Genomic DNA, 18,225 nt, shown 5'->3' with positions numbered 1-18,225 from the left:
TCTCTTGCCGGGTATGGCCTTAGGTCTTGTTTGTAATTTGGTTTCTTACTGCCTCAGACGGTGTGGTCAGCCTTACCACCTCTTTTAACAGGAATAGTGGTCACTTGAGCTTAAACTCCGGCAAGGAGTGGGCATAATGAGGGGCGTCTCACCTTTCTTCCCATTGTGGCTGGAAATTCCATTGTTAAGGTTTTCCTAGGGCCTCCTTGGCCAAGAGGGGGTTCGTTCTGTTGCTGGGGCCTTAGGATTTTTTTTTTTTTTCCTGAGACGGAGTCTCGCTCAGCCGCCCAGGCTGGAGTGCAGTGGCGCGATCTTCTCTCACTGCAACCATCGTCTCCCGGGTTCAAGCGATTCTCCCGTCTCAACCTCTTGAGTAGCTGGGATTACAGGCACCTGCCACCATGCCCAGCTAATTTTTATATTTTTTAGTAGAGACAGGCTTTCCCCATGTTGGCCAGGCAGGTCTTGAACTCCCAATCTCAGGTGATCTGCCCACCTTGGCCTCCCAAAGTGCTGGGATTACAGGTGTGAGCCACCATGGCCCGGCCAGGATTTTATTTTTAGCTTATATCAATGACCCACCACATGTATACATTTAACAGAAACATAACTTTCACAAAGCAAAATCTACTGTTACCACAGGCACCACACTGTGGTCATTTTTATTCCATTTCGTTTCCAAAGTGCTGGGCATACTACATTAATGTTATGAGTCAATGATGGGTTGTAGATATCAGCATGTCTGCATTATCAGTAACTGCCACCTTAAACGTAATACAAGTGACTGTGTTATCCCCTGAACTGTAATCTTACCTCATTCAAGTTTCAAGTGTACAGGTGGGGAGCAACAGGAGATGTATACATACACACACACACACACACACACACACACATCATAGTGAGTTATACTCATCATTTGTTACATGAATAGGCATCCTATCATGTAACTCTTGCTCAGTTATCCCATTTGGCCATAAACACTTGAAATCTGTAAATTCAAATCTCATGTTAAATAAATGAAGATTGAACTGACTGTCAGACAGTGTATTAGCAGTGGGTAGTAGTTGCCTATATGGGTCCATGCCCTGTGTGCGTATATACCTATATGAGTAGAACTCAAAGGCTGTCCTTTATAATAAAGACCACTTCATCATTTACCAAATGACCTCACAATTTGATGCTTTTTTTCTACCTTTCCAACTGAATAAACTCATTCTGTGAGTGAAGGGAATCCTCTCGGAAATGTTAATCTACAATTTTAGGATGCCCTGCATGTTTAATGGAATCTGAAAGATTATTGAACTAGGTTATTGAATGTCACATTACCCAGGTGTGATGGTTAATTTATGTGTCAACTTGACTGAGCTAAGGGATGCTCAGGTTATCTGGTTAAACATTATTTCTGGGTGTGTCTGTGAGGTATTTCCAGATGAGCTGAGCGTTTGCATCAGTGGACTCAGTAAAGTGAATTGCGTGTGCACACAGGCACGGTCTCACTCTCTTGCGTGGGCTTTCTCTCTCTCTGTCTCTGCCTGACTGCTTGAACTGGGACAGTGGTTTTCTGTAGATACACAGAGAGGGCTACCCATATAAATAGAAATCATTTTAAAATTACAAAATTGCTGGATACAACTTTATGCAATTAGAACTGCAAATATAATTGAAATTACTTCCTGTAAAAATAGCAAACATGGAAAGAAATTTAAAGTATGAAATGACTGAAAAAAATTATATTAGCATCTCAGTTTTTACTGAAAAGATATTTAATAAAATTTAACAGCCATTCTTAGTAACGACAGACATTAGAACTGGAATGAAATTTCCTTGTCACAGTAAAAACTATGTGTCAAATACTAAAAACACCTTGTTTTAGAGAGTAAAATCGTAAAGAAAACTAGGTTCGTTTGTCATCACACTTGAACCAATCCTTGCCAATAACACATGAAAACAAAATATATGTGTGTGCATGTATGTGTACATATGTATATTATATAAATCCATACATGTATATTACAATTTTATATTATATTTATATTAAAATAAGCTAAACAAGGAATGTACCACTGATAAAAAAAATTTTTTTTCTGATGGAATAAAAGGCTTGAATAACATGATAGACATTTTACACTGGAATGAGTAAAAATGTCCACTTAGCTTATATAAATTTAATGTAGTTTCTAACTCCCAAAGGAGTAGTATAGGCTGTGCATTTGGGATTTTACAGGTTAACTCTGAAGTTTATCTAAGGAGGTATGAAGAGCTAATAATTTTTTTTAAAGACAGATTGATGAGCTAGAACAGCCTTGTTAGATATCAAAATATATAAATTTGGCAACTAAGATTCTTGGGGAATAATAGACAAACAGTGAAACAGTATTAAGTCACACATCTCAGCATACAGGACATTTTAGTGTAGTAAAGAAGGTATTTCAGACCATTGGAGAAAAAAATTATTTGAGAAAAATCAGTTGGGAAATTGAGTTCATTCATGTGAAGAGGGATTAAAGAACACTGCTTTATACCTTACTGCCAAAAACATTCCACATGGATTACATTCTTAAATACATTTTAATGGATACATGGAATTAATAGAGTCAAATAGCTTCGTGGGTGCCTGCTCTCTGCCTGTGCTTTGTTAGTCAGGGGAGACATGGAGGGAACAGACAAAACACTACGACATGTGCAGTTCAGAGAGCTGGGAGGGAGCCTGGACCTGATTCAGCTCTGACGCAAACGGTATGTTGCGTGATTGTCACAGTGGCTTTTACAACGTTCTGAAGGCAAGGCTATAGAAAAACATTGCAAGGGCCGGTCGCGGCGGCTCCTCACGCCTGTAATCCCAGCACTTTGGGAGGCTGAGGCAGGCAGATCACCTGAGGTTGGGAGTTTAAGACCAGCCCGACCAACATGGAGAAACCCCTTCTCTACTAGAAATACAGTATTAGCCGGGTGTGGTGGTGCACGCCTGTAATCCCAGCTACTCAGGAGGCTGAGGCAGGAGAATCGCTTGCACCCGGGAGGCAGAGGTTGCGGTGAGCCAAGATCGCACCATTGCATTCCAGCCTGGGCGACAAGAGTGAAACTCCATCAAAAAAAAAGAAAAACATTGCAGGAACACACTAGGTGGTAATTTGTCCTGGTTGACAAGGCAAAATGATCATCTTGATTTACATGTTTAGTACAAGTGGAGAATTTCCTCGTATATATTATATATTCATGTTTAGGGGTTGCATCCATTTTATTGTTCTTTTTTAAAGATGTAATCATATGAGTAGAATATTTGACAGCTCAAAACTGGAAGAGCTTAATAATAAATGTGAGACAAATAATACACAGACCCTATCGTAAAGAAATTCATCATCATCCGCAGAACAGTCTTTTTATCTAGAATAATAGTATACTATTATCAAGTTTATCCGGTTTAATCTGTGTAACATGTGAAAATGTCATTTTTCCAATGATAGAAACATAATTTTATTATTTTCACCAAGAAACAAACATGTTTCAGTAAAAAAAAAAAAAAAAAAAAAAAGGAACTGCTTTCAAGTACCTATAAAAATTTTAACATAAGATTATAAGTAAAATGAGGCTTTTTAAGCTTCTAGAAATCACAGATTAAGATATTTAAAATAAAAATATAACTGTTGGTCTCAGGTTCTCAACTCAGTCTTCATTTTCTCATTACATTTGTTCCTTTATGTTTCCAAAAGTTCTTCAGAACTAAAAATGTGAACTAAATAAAGACCAGCTTCAGGGCTTTTCAGTCTTCTGGACACTGCTGAACTACTAGAGAAACCTGGGGCTTCAACGGAGTCAGTGCCAGCTTTTTAAACTCATCCCACCAAGTTAGAGGGAAAACAAAACACCACGCACCATCAGAATCATTTCAGAAAAGAAAGATCATTTGAACACCAGAAAAGAAAAAAATACCTGACCGCACACTAAAGGATATTCCTTTCACACTGCAGACGTTTGGCCTTATAAATGTTTCACTCCCTTGAATTTATTCTTTCTTGGCTGGCAGATAGGTGAAAACTTGTTTGCTATACTTGGGAACCATTGGTTTCGATCGAAGATAAGTTGCCTTTAGGGAAAGAGAAGTCTAATCAATAGAGAGCAGGACAAGGAGGGATAATAGTTTGATATTTTTAGACATAGCTGATTAGGAAGTGTTTGTTTCCCTTATATGTTTTAGGATCTCACCAAGAGGGATATGTTTTTAATACTCAGGATGAGATTAGCCCAAGCCATTCTGTTTTTATAAATTAATCTATTTTGCTTGTCGAACTTTGCTCCTACATTTTTACTCCTCTACTACAGAGAGAGGTAGTGAAGTGTTTTCTTCAGTTTTCATGCACCTTTTGGGTGTTGACGAGTGAAACACAGGGACCCTCTTTCTGTAAGAGGAACGCTTACATACACTGCAGGTTTCTTTTCACAACTCTAAGATGTCATTGACACATTCCTAACAAAACCCAGCCACAGCAGTGATGTTGTGCTACAATGTAGGTCCTTTCAGCTATGTTGAAGTCTTGTGGTAAGAACTGAAAAGGTCAGATGTTGAGTTTTGTACCCCTAGGTAAGTGTCAGAGAATAAAAATTCACTCAGAAATGCCTTTGTCAGAGAGGGTGTTTGAGTTGTCTGGGGATGACACAGTAGTCCTCGTACACTTATTCATTCAGGTTTTGAGGAACGCAGATCAAAGAGGCCTGGAAAGGTCACTCGAGCTGTTCTGCTAATACCTAGCACCGTGTGTACAGAAAGTCCACAGTGTTGCCCAGAATGCAGCGGCCGGGCCTGACTGCCTTTGATCCTTATCTGGAAACTCTGCTAGCATATGTCATATGATTGAGGTAGGGGCTTTTATTGCTGCAATTAAAACTTCTCAAGTGCATTATATTATCTCCACCCCAGCTAAAAGTCCCGGACATTGTTTAGAAAGTGGGGTGAGTGATTTGTCAGATGCTGGGGCAGCTTTTGGGGCTGCTGGCTCCCACACCCTCCAGCACAAGATTTCTCTGACTTTTTTCATTTACATCTCACCAAACAGCATAATGGTCTTAAAGTTTGCTTAGTCCTTTGACTTCCTTTATCACATAGAGATGGCAAACATTCTGTTGCTAACTTGAAGTGGCTCCAAGCAGCAGGACTGGAAGGATATTAAACCAGTAAAAGCTTATCAACTGATTCATTGATATGCTGTAAATTCCAGGCTTTTCATTTTGCTTTTGAGGGCGGCCATAAGTCAACACATTAGTAAGCAATTTGCTGACATCAAGATGGATCACTTAAAAAGCCCTCCTGGGTAGACAGAGTTCACCTGGGTGCTTTTGTTAGTATATTTTTAAAAAATGTTTAGCCAGCTTGTTACTTGTAAATGACCAGTAGTTGTTTTACATATCAATAACTCAAACTCTTAGTTTATCAAGTATCTGAAATGTGAGGCTTAAAAGGAAAAATACATTAAGACATTCATTCTTTGTAAAATTGAAAATGTTCAGGTATTTTGTCTGTTTCTGTAGAATTCATAATGTCAACCATTTGTTTAAAACCTAGAAATCAGTTGTCATTTGTTTTTGACAGTTCTTGCCCTTTCAGTCACCAAGGTCATCTAACCCACATGAAAAAGTGAGGGAGTAAATAAAGGAATAAAGAACGTTGCACACAGAAGAATTTGACAATTAAAAATATTTAATAGTAGCTAACCACAGAATATTACTTTGAATTAACTACAGCAGTTAATAAATGTTGACTTTTACAAGTACCACCCTTGCTAACTTTTGAATACTCAAAGCTATGAGAATATTCATCCCAGTTCACTTTTTAAATTTGTCATAAATGCCTATGAAAGGACTTTCAGTATATTTATTAATAAGCTAATGTCAATGTTATGATTATAAGCTAAAGTTGATGTTTTACTGAATTTTGACACTGGAAGTAACTTGAAAATCATTTTAGGTAGGCAGTGTTTTTTCTCAGTTCCCCCAAAAAGGATTTCTGCTGCACTCCTTTGGAATATGTACATTTGAGGCATATATTTGCTCTCATTTCTCATCTGTTGCAAGCCTAAAGTCAAAATTTCTTGAATGCTAAGGGCCTTACAAAGATGAATTGGTGCTTCCCTGAATCTAAGGCGCTCATTCAAGGAGATAAGCAATGCACACAGGAAAAAGCTAACACTGGGCAGCTGATGTGTGTGGAATGAAAGGAGCAGCAGTGCCCTGTGAGAGCTCAGAGGAGAGAGGTCACCTCCAGCCCAGGTACCTGGACACATGGATCCCACTGGCCATTCATGTGCAGTCAAGGAAACAGAAATATCTAACGGTGATTTCACTGAACTGAGTCAACAAGTTTGGCCAGACCATAAGATTCACACAGGAAAGGAAGGAACAAGAAGGAAGGAGGGTGGCCCGTGGGGAGTGACCTGGGAGAGCGTTCCCAGAGGACAGAGGCTGTCGAGGGAGGTGGGTGGGGCTGGGCTCCAGTGACTTGCCCTTGTGGGTCTTGCCCCCTGCATTGTCCCTCTGCCTGTGTCCTCACTCCTTCCTTCCCAGGCCCCTGTCCCACTGGCTGCGTTGGCCCAGGGCTGACTTCCCAAGAAGCCCGGCGATTCCTCCCTCCCTCCCTCCCTCCTCCATGTCTCCCGAGTGCCACAGCAGCACGCATTCCATCGCATTCCATCGTCAGCGGGGCTTTTCTTGCTACACGGGAGCTCTTTGTTAAAGGAAGCAGTGTTTGTCCTCCAGACCGTCGGGCTAGCACAGTGCCTGTTCCATGGCAGCTCAGCACTTCCCCAACTCTTTTCACCCCAGCCCCTTTAGAAATTGTTGTCATTCACCGTGCGGATCCTGTAAGTGGTAAATTTAAGTTAAAAATATTTACTTTAGATTGATTAAAATGCATATTAATAGTCTTTAACCACCATTACATATAAAGGGAATTGTTTTTCTCATTGAGGAAATGCTTTAATTCCTCTTAAGAAAAAAAAAGTATTGTTAATAAGTGTAAAAATGGTATTTGGTTACGTAGGGTGAGTGGATATTAAAATATAAATTAGACTTAACTGTATTAAAAGTCTGTGTGACCTGCTTTCATGGACCGGCACTTGGAGTTGTGTACTTTGCGAGCCTTCATTGTAAAGGGGGTGCTGACCAGCACCTCTGGGGCCCAGGTGTGAGCACCCAGCCCGCGCGCCTGTCCAGGTGCATGTGGAGGCCTCTCGGGTGGTTCCCGGCTGCTGCAGGGCACCTTCCTGCAGGGGGCTGTGGAGAGACAGTAAATAAAATACTTTGTTAAAATGTTCAAGAAGTAATAAGTGCCAGGAAGAAAAATACAAAGAGAGGAAGGGGAGAGAGAGTGAAGTGGGGGTGAGATGTTTGAAATAAGGTGGAAATGTCTGAGGAGATGCACCCTGAACCCAAATGGAGGGACCGTGCTGTTCCCTGGAACCTCTGTCCAGGCAGAGGGCAGCGCGGCTTGGCCTCTGGGAGGGGCAGGCTGGCAGAGTGTGAGCCGCTGGGCACAGGTGACCCTTTCAGGACCCAGACCCCTGTGAGGCCCTGAGCTGGGCGCTGAGCGGACAGGTCATTTTCAAGAGGGCGACCCGCAGCCACATGAAAACTGGAAACTGCCCTCAGAGCCCCGGGGGTGCGAGGTCAGCAGCTGGGACCCAGACCAAAAAGGGTGAAGAGGGCAGGGCTGGGGACTCCCAGGGAGAAAGGGCCATGACTCGGCCCCTCCAGTACAGGGGCTTCCTGGGAGCCTCCGCAGGGCGTGCCCATGGAGGGGAGGCCCAGAATAACCACATGAGACGCACAGCTGGGCTGTAGCATGTGGGGCTGGGGAGCTGTGTTCCAGGTGACAGGAAGACAGGCAGGCATGGCCTAGTGCCATGAAAATGAAAACACAGATCCCTGTTTAAAAGAGAAAACATGGGGAAAGTGCCATTCACGTACTAAAAGTATAAAGCTCTATGTACTTCTGTGGCCTCTCTCTCCAGTGGTCATGTAGTGTTTTTTATTTGCTATTTAATGTTATTCTAAGAAAAAATTAAATTATAAATTTTATGACTTTCACAGTGCATCTTTACACCAGAATGTCAGTTTTAAGTGCAAATATAAGAGAATTTAATTCATACGTGGAATCACCAAAAAGTACACAGTTGGTATTTCCCACCCCCTAGTGCACACACATTTCCTTCTTTCTGGAAGAGCTGGATGCTAAGCACGGCTGGCTCTACTGTTTTGACTTTGGCTCTTGATACACACACGTTCTAGCCAAGCCCTGCCTTCAGCTCACTGAGGAGTCAGGTCTGCAAGGGTGACCCTGCGTTTCGTATCCCCTGGGAAGACGGGTCCAGGAAACTGACTTGCGTAAGAAAGGATGTGGCGCAGGGTTTCGTGTCACTGTCAGAATTCGAAGAGAAAAAGAGAACACGTGGGACAGAGGCAAACAGCTTAAAGCAGCAAAGGCTAAGAATTTCCCAGATCTGAAGATGCAAGCCACAGATTTAAGAAGCCCAAGGAAGCCCCACATGACTTTGTTTAAGTGTCTAGTGAGCCTGCAGAACACGCGGCGCTGAGTCATCTTGGAGGTGGCCAGGAACGAGGATAAACGACGGCAAACCCTGCAGCCCTGCAGATTTCCCAGTGGGAACGGCAGAAGGTGGGGTGACATCTCCGTGTTTCGGAAGAGACCTAACCGTCAGCCTAGACTTCCATATGAACCAAATGAAAATTACATTCAAGAAGAGAGGCAAAAGAAAAGCCATCAAAGAGTGTGCCACCAGAATGTCTTCATTAAAGGAAGTTCTAAAGGATGCATTGCATGAGGAAGGAAAATGGCCCCAGACGGGAAATCTGAGATGTCAGTGGTAAAAATGTGAGTAAATCTAATAGTCATTGATTCCACCAAACGAGAATCAGCATGTCTCAGGTTAAAAGAGAGAGAGAGAGAGAGAGAGCGCTTAGGACAAAAATAACATAAAGCAGGAGAGGAACATTACGAAGTACGCTGAGATCCTTGTATTGGTTCAAGGGATAAAAATTCCAATGTAGACCTTAATAATGTATAAGTATGTACTTCTAGGGCAACAGCTAAAAGAATAGAAGCAGAGTTTTAACCTTCAAAATAGTAAAGAGAATAGAAAATTTTAATTGAAAAGAGCAAAATTTCAAAAAAAAGGCAGGGCAGATGGAAGGCACAGAGCAGGACAAGTGTGCCGTTTGTGTGTCAGTAACAACACAAAGTGGACTGAGTGCTCCAGCAACCAGATTAGGTACGTGTTACTCAGAGGAGATGCCTGAAAACATAAGAACTGTGTGTGTGTGTGTGTATCACATATTATACGTACTATAATATACACATAAACTCTTCACAGAAGAAAGCTGATATATTGATACCTGACAAAAGAGATTTTAAAGCAAAGGCGTTTATTAGAGAGAATGGTGTAGAACACCACACCGAGCAACTGTAGCACATATTTTCTTTCAAAGTACAAAGATATCATTATAAAAACTGACCATATACTTGTCCCTGATGCAAATTTCATCACAGGTTGAGACATTTATGTTTTGTAATTTCAGCTTTTGGATTTGGGGGTGCCTGTGCAGGTTTGTTACTGGATGTATTGCAGGACGGCAATGTTTGGGGTACAGATGATCCTGTCACCCAGCTCATGAGCATAGTACCCAAAAGTTGGTTTTTCAGCCCTTGTGTCCCTCCCCAGTCATCCCAGTATCTCATGTTACCATCTTTATGTCCATGTACTTTAAGAAACTTAGGTGGTATAGAGTATGTTCCCTGACCACAGTGCAGCTGAGGCTAGAAATAAATGTTTTTAAAAAACAGAAATCTCTCACATTTGGAAATTAATAAACAGTTCTAAATAACCTATTATAATGGAAATTAGAAAAAATTTCAATTGAATAGCAAAAGTACATAACACTTGTGGAATGGAATAGTTCATCAAAACTTGTGGAAAGGATATTTGCATCTGCCATGCTAGGTTTTCTTCTGTGGAATCAAACACCTGAGTGTGGAATTAGTTTGTGATTCTTATGTATATTAACATACCCTAAGCATTTATTTGCTTTCTTGCCATATTACACCAGTTACTATTAAGACTGGAGCACTGAGTGTGAAGGGCCACTCTCCCTGAGATTTATTTGGTATATATGCAAAATCGACAAGTCTGTTTTTTTCAACAAGCGCCTGCTATGGTCAGTGCACGTACTGAGCTCTTGAGAGGGTTTAAAGGCGGGATGTAATGACAGATGCAAAACCCTTTAAAAACCCTGGATGGTATTATCAGTGTTAAGAACAACACTCCTGGCCCCAGGATCTGACGTTCTAATAAAGGAGATAGGACCTGTAAGCCACAGCGACTGAGGCAGGAGGAGGCATTGAGGTGACATCAGTATTGGACCTCAGAGTCTTTGTCATAAATAGGGCACTTAGGAGTCGCCCAACACAGTTGTTCAGAGCATATGAGCTCTATTTCCATCTAATGCGTTTGAAGGAAAATGTACTTTAAACAGTCCTAATGATGCTGTCTTTGGAAGTTTACCTTGAGCTGCAAGTAACTCATTCATGTAACATCAGGACAGCTGGGATTCCTCCAGGCATCCTGTAGAGAGAGAGGGACACTCGCGTATGATAGAATATATGCACACACAGGTGATACTGTAACATAAATGCATATCAACGTACGTAGGTATGTATATGTGGCCCACGCACTTACTGTGTTCCTCAAGTGGCTTCTGAAAGCTCACTCACAGCGATGCCCATGCTTGGAGTTGGGAGGTGACACCTCAGGAATGATCAATAATGCTGTGTTAAATAACTTTGCATATTTAAAAAATGTGATCGGTAACTTCTGTGACCCTGGTTCTTCAACCTGAATGGGCCTCAGAATCACCTGGAGGGCTTGGAAAACACAGATTGCAGGGCTTACCCCACCCCCCACCCAGACTGCCCTCGGCAGGCCTGGGGCAAAGCCTGAAGCTCTGCTTTTCTCTCAGATTCCCAGGAGCTGAGGCTGCGGGTCTGGGCCCCACTTTGAGAATAAACATCCAGATCATATTGATCATTTCACTCAATTTATCAATCATTCCAAATAGTATTTTTATGTTCAAAACTCATCTCAGAACATGCCGCACAACTTGAAACACTTCGCAAGGTCTGGATAGAATGTGACCCTTTCTCTGAGGTATAATTTTGAAGGAAGAAAAGATCTTGCTTTTCAGGCATATGTGGAAAGTATCTCACACTTAAAAACAATTTACAGAAAACCTGAATTACAAAGCATCAATTGGAGGTAACTGTATATATTTCCAAGTAATTTTTCCTTTTACAACATATAGAGAACTCTTCTACTTTCAATAATTTATTTAGATATTATTAGATATTTGAAAGGCCAAGGAACAAAGAAAACTAAAATTAAAGCCTTAGGAAACATTACCAATTGAAGACCCTAAATTAAGATACAGCTGCTTGGCAATTATAATTACATTCAGAGTGAAAGAGAATTTGACTCATAAATAGAAAAGCAGCTTCCACCGGGCTTCCAAGTACGGCTAATCCCAAAACACAGGTGCCTGGAAGATCCTCAGCCACCCCCTTCATTCAAACCCCAACCCTTGTGGACCGCCTGCTGTGTTCACAGAATGTTCTTTACTCAAAAGGATCTCTCATCCTTAAAGCCAATACTCATTCTTCTAACATCCCAGGGACAAAGGCAGCTCATAGTCTCCACAGCACTCGACCCCGCGCTGTCTCACGATCTTTTTGCAGAAGGGAGAGAATTGGAAGAGAACTCCATGTCCTCAAAGGCACCTTCCGAAGTCTGGGGACTTAAATACACATGACGTTCTGCCAGGTGACCTTCTGCCAGGTGACCTTCTGCCAGGTTGCTCCACATTAAATAAAAAAAAGAAAAAGAACGTGAGGTCTCCGGTTGACTAGAATATTTGAAACCTGGACAGTCATGGACCATCCAAAATGCATTTTCCCCATCACACATCTAAATGTGTGAGATCCCCACGGGCCCTCTTCATTTCATCCTTCTTTGGGCTTCAAGCCCGATTCCATGAAGCAGATGTAACTGCTGAATCAGGGCACTTCTAACTGCTGGACAAAGAACCCTCGAATTTCAGTGACTGAAAGCCGGAGCTTCCGTCTCAGGACAGTTCAGGTGTCCTGACTTGCAGGCAACATGCCGGCCTGTGGGGCTCGGGAACTGTCTCCCTCTGTCCTTCATCTGCCACCCCCCGGGCCTGGAGAACACCCAGAAGAGACACGAGCCACGTCCATCTGGAAGAACTATTTCACGTGGACCCACCTGGGCTTGGGGGAATGGGAGATGTCATCTCTGGGTGAGCCACAGCTCTGCCCTTGAAGGGACAAGCAAGAGGGCAGGCAGCGTGGCTGACAGTCACCATTGGCACAGCCTTTCACACACCTTACTCTCCTTTGCTTTACATTCGTCTTCACGCTTCCTGAAAAGGAGCTGCTGGTGTGGCCCTGAATGAGCTACTCCGAGCCTCAGATGACACCGGTGACCGCTGTGCAATGACTCAGACCTTTATAGTGTAGGATGGCTTGAACCTGGGAGGCCGATGGTGAGTAAGCACTGATGGCCCCACGCACTCCATTCTGGGTGACAGAGCAAGATGCTGTCTCCACCAAACCAAACAAAAATACCAGAAAACCAAAATACTGTATTCAATTAATAAACGTTGAAGTGATAATATTTTGGATATGTTGGGTCAAATACAATATTAAAATTAATTTCGCCTTTTAAAAAACTTAATGTGACTGCCAGAAGTTTTAAAATTACATATGTAGCTCACAGTACGTTTCCATGGGACAGAGCTGATCCTGCAAAATTCAAATTTTTCTCTCAACTTTTAATTTCAAATGTGTTCCTGCTAATGGTCAAAGCTCACAACCAAGAAAACAGCAGGGGAGGGAAACAATATACCCTTTTCCCCTACCCTCCTACATTCTTTAGCTGGAGCCCTGTAAATTAGACAAAAAGCTTAACAAAAGAAAATTACACAGATTTACTTAATAAGTCCATTTGATATGGAAGCCTTCCTAAGGCAGTGGAGACCTGCAGAGACAGTGAGGCCTGAGCGCTTTCTATGCGAGGCTGGACTGAGGACGCGGAGGACGTGGAGGCCGTGGGGAAGCGTGCAAGGGGAGTGAGCTGAGGGTGGCAGGTGGGAACCACGGCAGGGCCTGTGTGTGCTCAGCCTACTCCCGGCTCCCTCTGTCTTTGGAGACGAGGGGGCCTCTCACAGGAGGGTCCTGTGACCCACTTCAGGGGTGGGGAGAGGTCAGATGGTCCCTCCTGCAGCTGTCATTTCTCAAATTCCTTTGGGAAGGAATGTTTTTTCCTTAAAATATTCAGTGTGCCAAGGTGCCCTATTTTGGGGTAGTGTAGTCTGAACCCCATTAGATAGGGGTTCTTGTGGTCATCTGTCCAGATAGATTATCTGGATTTATAGTTAAGTAAGTTAAGTAAGATAGACATATATCTATTTCCCTAAAAAGTATTCTTTGAAGACAGAGATGAGGAAGGTTACCAAAATAGATGGTCAGGCTCAAGAGCGTTTCCCTGCGACCTGCACCAAGCTCGGGTGTGAGCCTGACCCTCCCTCTGTCCTCCCCAGTTCACAGAAATCAGCCACCGAATCCTGTGCTCATACAACACCAACATCGAAGAGCTCTTTGCAGAGATTGATCGGTGCTTGGCCATAAACCGAAGCGTTCTTCAGCAGTTCGAAGAAAAATACGGCCATGAGATGACAGAAGAGGAATGGGAGAAAATCCAAGTACAGGTGGGCTTGGCTGGCGGCCTGGCGACCAGCGGACTCGGCTGCAGCTGGGGAGGCTGTGGGGAGCGGCTGGTGGCGGGAGGTCGAGGACTCACTTTGGGGAGCCTGGGAGTGTCGGGCCCCGGGGTAACCTCTGCCCCATGGTAGGACCTTCGTCGTGGCCTTTAGGGTGATGGCAAAGGACCCTTTGGTTTGAAATTCTGGAAGTTCCTGTTGTATGATGCTGTTTTGTGAACCGTGAAAACACCAAAGGGAACAGATCGCCTTCCCAGGTTTCCTGAAAGTTCCAGCTTGAAAACGACCATGAGATGACTCAAGCCAAGGCGGGGAAAACTTACTTTAAAAACCATAAAATTAGGAAATTTGGGAAAGTTTAGCAGTTAGTCAAGTGTTTTGAAAAACAGTCCTCTTGATTGCTTACTTAAAAGGAAATATTAATGTTCAGCATTTTAGAAAGTATTTTTGTTTCAAAATTGCTTGTCACAGGGGGGTTACTAACCCTTTCCACAGTTCCCAGGAGTCACAGAGTATATATATAAAATCCATGTGATTTTAACACAGAATGAAACTTCCGCATGTTTAGAAGACCCACGTCTCGGGGCACATGATGCTCATTTCAGTTTAAGTCACTTTCTGCTGTGATGAAACTAACCTGTGTGGCCTCCTCCTGTCCCGTGTGCCGCAGGCTCTGCGCCGGGAGACCCACGAGTGCTCCATCTGCCTGGCGCCTCTCTCCCCTGCTGGCGGTCAGCGCGTGGGGGCGGGCCAGCGTTCCCGAGAGACGGCCCTCCTGTCCTGCTCACACGTGTTCCACCATGCGTGTCTGCTCGCACTGGAGGAGTTCTCCGTGGGAGACAGGCCTCCTTTCCATGCCTGTCCTCTCTGCCGCTCCTGCTACCAGAAGAAGATTCTTGAAAGTTAGGTAATTCTGAGGAACAAAGTTTACCATCATTTTGGATGAACTGCATGAGTTCGGTTAAGTACTACAATGCAATCTGTTTCCCAGGGAAATAAGCTATTGGTAGTTGTAGGAAATCTAAGTATATTTTAAAAGATGACAGCACATCTAATTTTAGTCTTTTGTCTCTCAAAAGTAAATTTCAAATTTATGAGTTGAATCACTTGAAATATGAATGGCAAAAAATGAGAGCTTGCTTGCTTTTAAAAATGGAGGTTAAGAGACAGCTAGTGTCTGACCAACACTCCTTACAGTAAGTTCCAAATGTAAAACACTCCTTAAGTTCCAAGTGTAAAACACTCCTTAAGTTCCAAATGTTTTCCACTAAGACTTTGTCTTGAAGCCTTTGCCATTCCTAATATTCCTTTTGTAATAATTGCTGTATTTGTCATAAAATATGAAAATATTCAGTTGTATTCAACATAAAAAATGCAAAGTTTAATGTCTTAGAGCAATAAAGACTGTTTTAGTTCATACATTAAAAAAATGCGAACCTTTTTGGATAAGAATTGTTTTTGTCACTGGTTTACTATTACTGGAAGCTTAGTTATTTACAGTAACCAGTTACAGTCTTATCAGTTAGGTTAACCCTAGCCAAGTAACAGGTAAAGCCCCAAATCTCAGTGGCTCGCTGAAGACACATGATTTCTGAGGTGTCCAACCCATGTCAGCCGTGGGGTGAGGCAGGGTGAGGGTCGGCCACGTGTGACCCTGGCTCCCTTTTGTCTTGTGACACAGTCTCCTTTGCCCCAGAGTCCCCAGTGAATCCTCCCACTGCTGGTGGAGGGGCAGGAGGACATTGTTCCAGGCCACGCTTGGAAGTGGCGCTCATCACTCCAGCCACAGGTAACTACAAGGGGCAAGGAAAGGGCAGGGTGTGGGCCTAAGGGGAAGAAGCCAAGTGGGTGTACACATGGCACACGCTCAGAATAACCCAGCGTCTAAGGTGAGAAGTACCAACATTTCTATTTTTATCTCATTCCTTAGAAAAAATACTCTCATGTGTTTTGTGATGTACACATTACATAGCTACATATGTATCAGTTATGAATAAATATGCATGTATTGTGGTGTGCTCAAACATTTTTTAATGATGTATACCATCAAAAACTTTGGAGACTAATTTGGAGAATGCTTTAAACAATGAGTAAGCACTTTTATTGTAAGAGAGCAGAGGGAAACTGAATCACAGAACCTCAATTTTCTGTAAGCTGACATTTCTCTCCCCATATTGTGACAGGCAAAGCACTGGCATGTGTCAAAGGCCGGAGCAGTCCGATTCTGCTGCCCCAAACTTTGGATCTAGAGGGAGGGACAGTCCCGGAGATACACGGATCATTCAGTGATGGGAAGAGCCCAGGAAAGGCTGTGCCTAGGGCTGTGCCCAACACTTCTTCCGGGGCTTTCTCATGACATCCGTGAGCCATGCCATGAACGCCTTTCCTGCTTATGTTGGCAGAGTCCATTTCTATTCTTTGCAACTAGTGCAGTACTTTACTGACGCAGGAACTAGTGTTAGTTGTAGGCAACAGATACTCAGGAAAATCGGTGGGATGAAAGGCAGGAATGGTCATCTGACTTCACTGAGGATGAGGGTCGTGAAAATCCCATGAGTGCTGAGAGTAGTCCAGGGCAGCCTGTGACAGTTAACAGAAAATCAGGTAATTTTCTTACTGAAAAGTGGCCATGGAATGGCACGCCCATGGAAGGCTTGGGAGACCAAGTTGCAACCACAGAACCATAAAAAGGACCCAAGTGAAGTAGCTGCTTCTCTGGACAATTTGAAGATAATGACACATTGTCAGGTCAAGTCATGAAAACAATGCAAGCTTTTACACAATTACTCCACAGCCTCATCAGGTCTCTTCTATGAAAATTGGGACACTGACCAAGAAAGAGTGGAGCCTTCAGAAACATGAGTTCATGGGAGGACTCGGCGGACAGGGAGAACCCTGTCTGCTGCCCTCATTGTGGCTTCCCGGTCAGCTACCGCAGTCCCTACGGGATGCGGCCGTTCCTCCCTTATTTTAACAGGTTGTAACCCAGTTGTCTGGAAGTCACCTTGCAAGATGAAGCCACTTCTTGTGCCTTCTCACACATCCCTTTTTGCCTTTAAATCCACTTAATTAGGAGCCTGCCATTCCACGAGCTGGGGGAAATCATTAAACCAGTATCAAGTCCAAAAAGAGAATTCTTAGAGAATTGTGGGACTGGAGGCATTTGATAAGAATAAAGGTTATAATCTAGAATGAGGATACCTGTCATCAATCTTTACCAACCAGGTAATAGAACTGTAAGGCACATGACTGAAAAAGAAACTGAAAACCTAAAACAAAGAAAAAATGAGACTGCGGTTGTACTGGCCTGTATTTCCATCCAGTTCATCTGCCCACTATGAGTGTGACCCCAGGCAAATGTCTGCAGCTTTCTGAGTGGCGTTCCTTATCTGAAAAATACAGGTGTGTATTTTCTGCTTCGCATGGTGGTCCTGGGGGTGACTGTGGGACCACAGAGCACTCGACCCTCCACACCACACCCCAGGCCCCTCTCACCACCCCTGCTTCCAAGTCTTTGATGAGATTCCACAGTAAAGACTAAAAAGAAAAGAAAAAGTAAATCACTCTTCAGACTGAAGGAAAGCTAGGCTAGAGAGGTGGCGAGGAGGAAGTGAGCAGGAGGAGACGGACAACGCTCCACTTGTCACTTAGTTCTCTGATTCTACTGTGAAGTCCACACAGAAAAACAGTGGATGACTTCAAGATGCTGTAAAAGAAAAGCTGCAGAATCACTATAACTAGCTACAGCAGTAACAAATGTGCTTGGTTCTGAAGCGTCAGTGTTTGTAAGCAGCATCGTTCATCCAATAACAGCTTTTCAAAGGGAAAGGAAAGCAAAGGAGAAAATATTAGAACAGCCACAAAACGGTTCTAGTAAGTGATAAAACCTCAGTTCTCAGATCCACAGCCCACAGGTGACTCTCCACCTCCTCACGCTCAGACATGATAGATTCTCCTACATCGCTCTGGTCCTCTACAGCCACTCACAACATCAGGGCCGCCCTGCTGTTCTTAATCCAGGCTCATGAACTTGACTTCTGTAGCACTTTTAGAAGTAACAGCAGAACACCATAACCAAGAATAATGAGGCTTTGTCTGAAGTTCCTATTTGATTACAGTTAACCTTGGAGAAAAATGTCTCCGAATCAAAGAATTGGAAGCTGAATAACTTCTCTTGAAAAGCTAAGTTTACTGCCTAATGTTCCTTCAAGACATATGGATCAATCACCAAGTTTTGAAATTTTGTCTATTTGTTAGTTTTAGGAACTTCTATTTTCTACAATGCAACAGGTAATTTGCATACACACTACTTTTGCTTCAGTGATATTTGCAGCAATAATTTTTACCTAAACAATATTCAAAAACCAA

The 18,225-nt window shown here is 43.0% G+C and overlaps 1 protein-coding gene across 10 annotated transcripts in view; it reads left to right on the top strand.

Moving 5' to 3' along the window:
• Window positions 1-15,303, top strand: part of LOC105474972 (ring finger protein 32) — a 36,064-nt gene extending 20,761 nt beyond the window's left edge. For all 10 annotated transcript variants that reach the window (XM_011729917.2, XM_071094185.1, XM_011729916.2 and 7 more), the window contains 2 exons: window positions 13,678-13,845; window positions 14,528-15,303. In XM_011729917.2, coding sequence (XP_011728219.1) covers window positions 13,678-13,845; window positions 14,528-14,764 — 405 coding nt within the window. In that variant the 3' untranslated portion in view covers window positions 14,765-15,303. The remainder of the gene's footprint in view (window positions 1-13,677; window positions 13,846-14,527) is intronic.
• Window positions 15,304-18,225: the final 2,922 nt, after the last annotated feature.

The sequence above is a fragment of the Macaca nemestrina genome, chromosome 4, assembly GCF_043159975.1.
Source record: "Macaca nemestrina isolate mMacNem1 chromosome 4, mMacNem.hap1, whole genome shotgun sequence".
Taxonomy (NCBI): Eukaryota; Metazoa; Chordata; class Mammalia; order Primates; family Cercopithecidae; genus Macaca; species Macaca nemestrina.
This window is presented reverse-complemented; position numbering and strand designations above follow the sequence as displayed.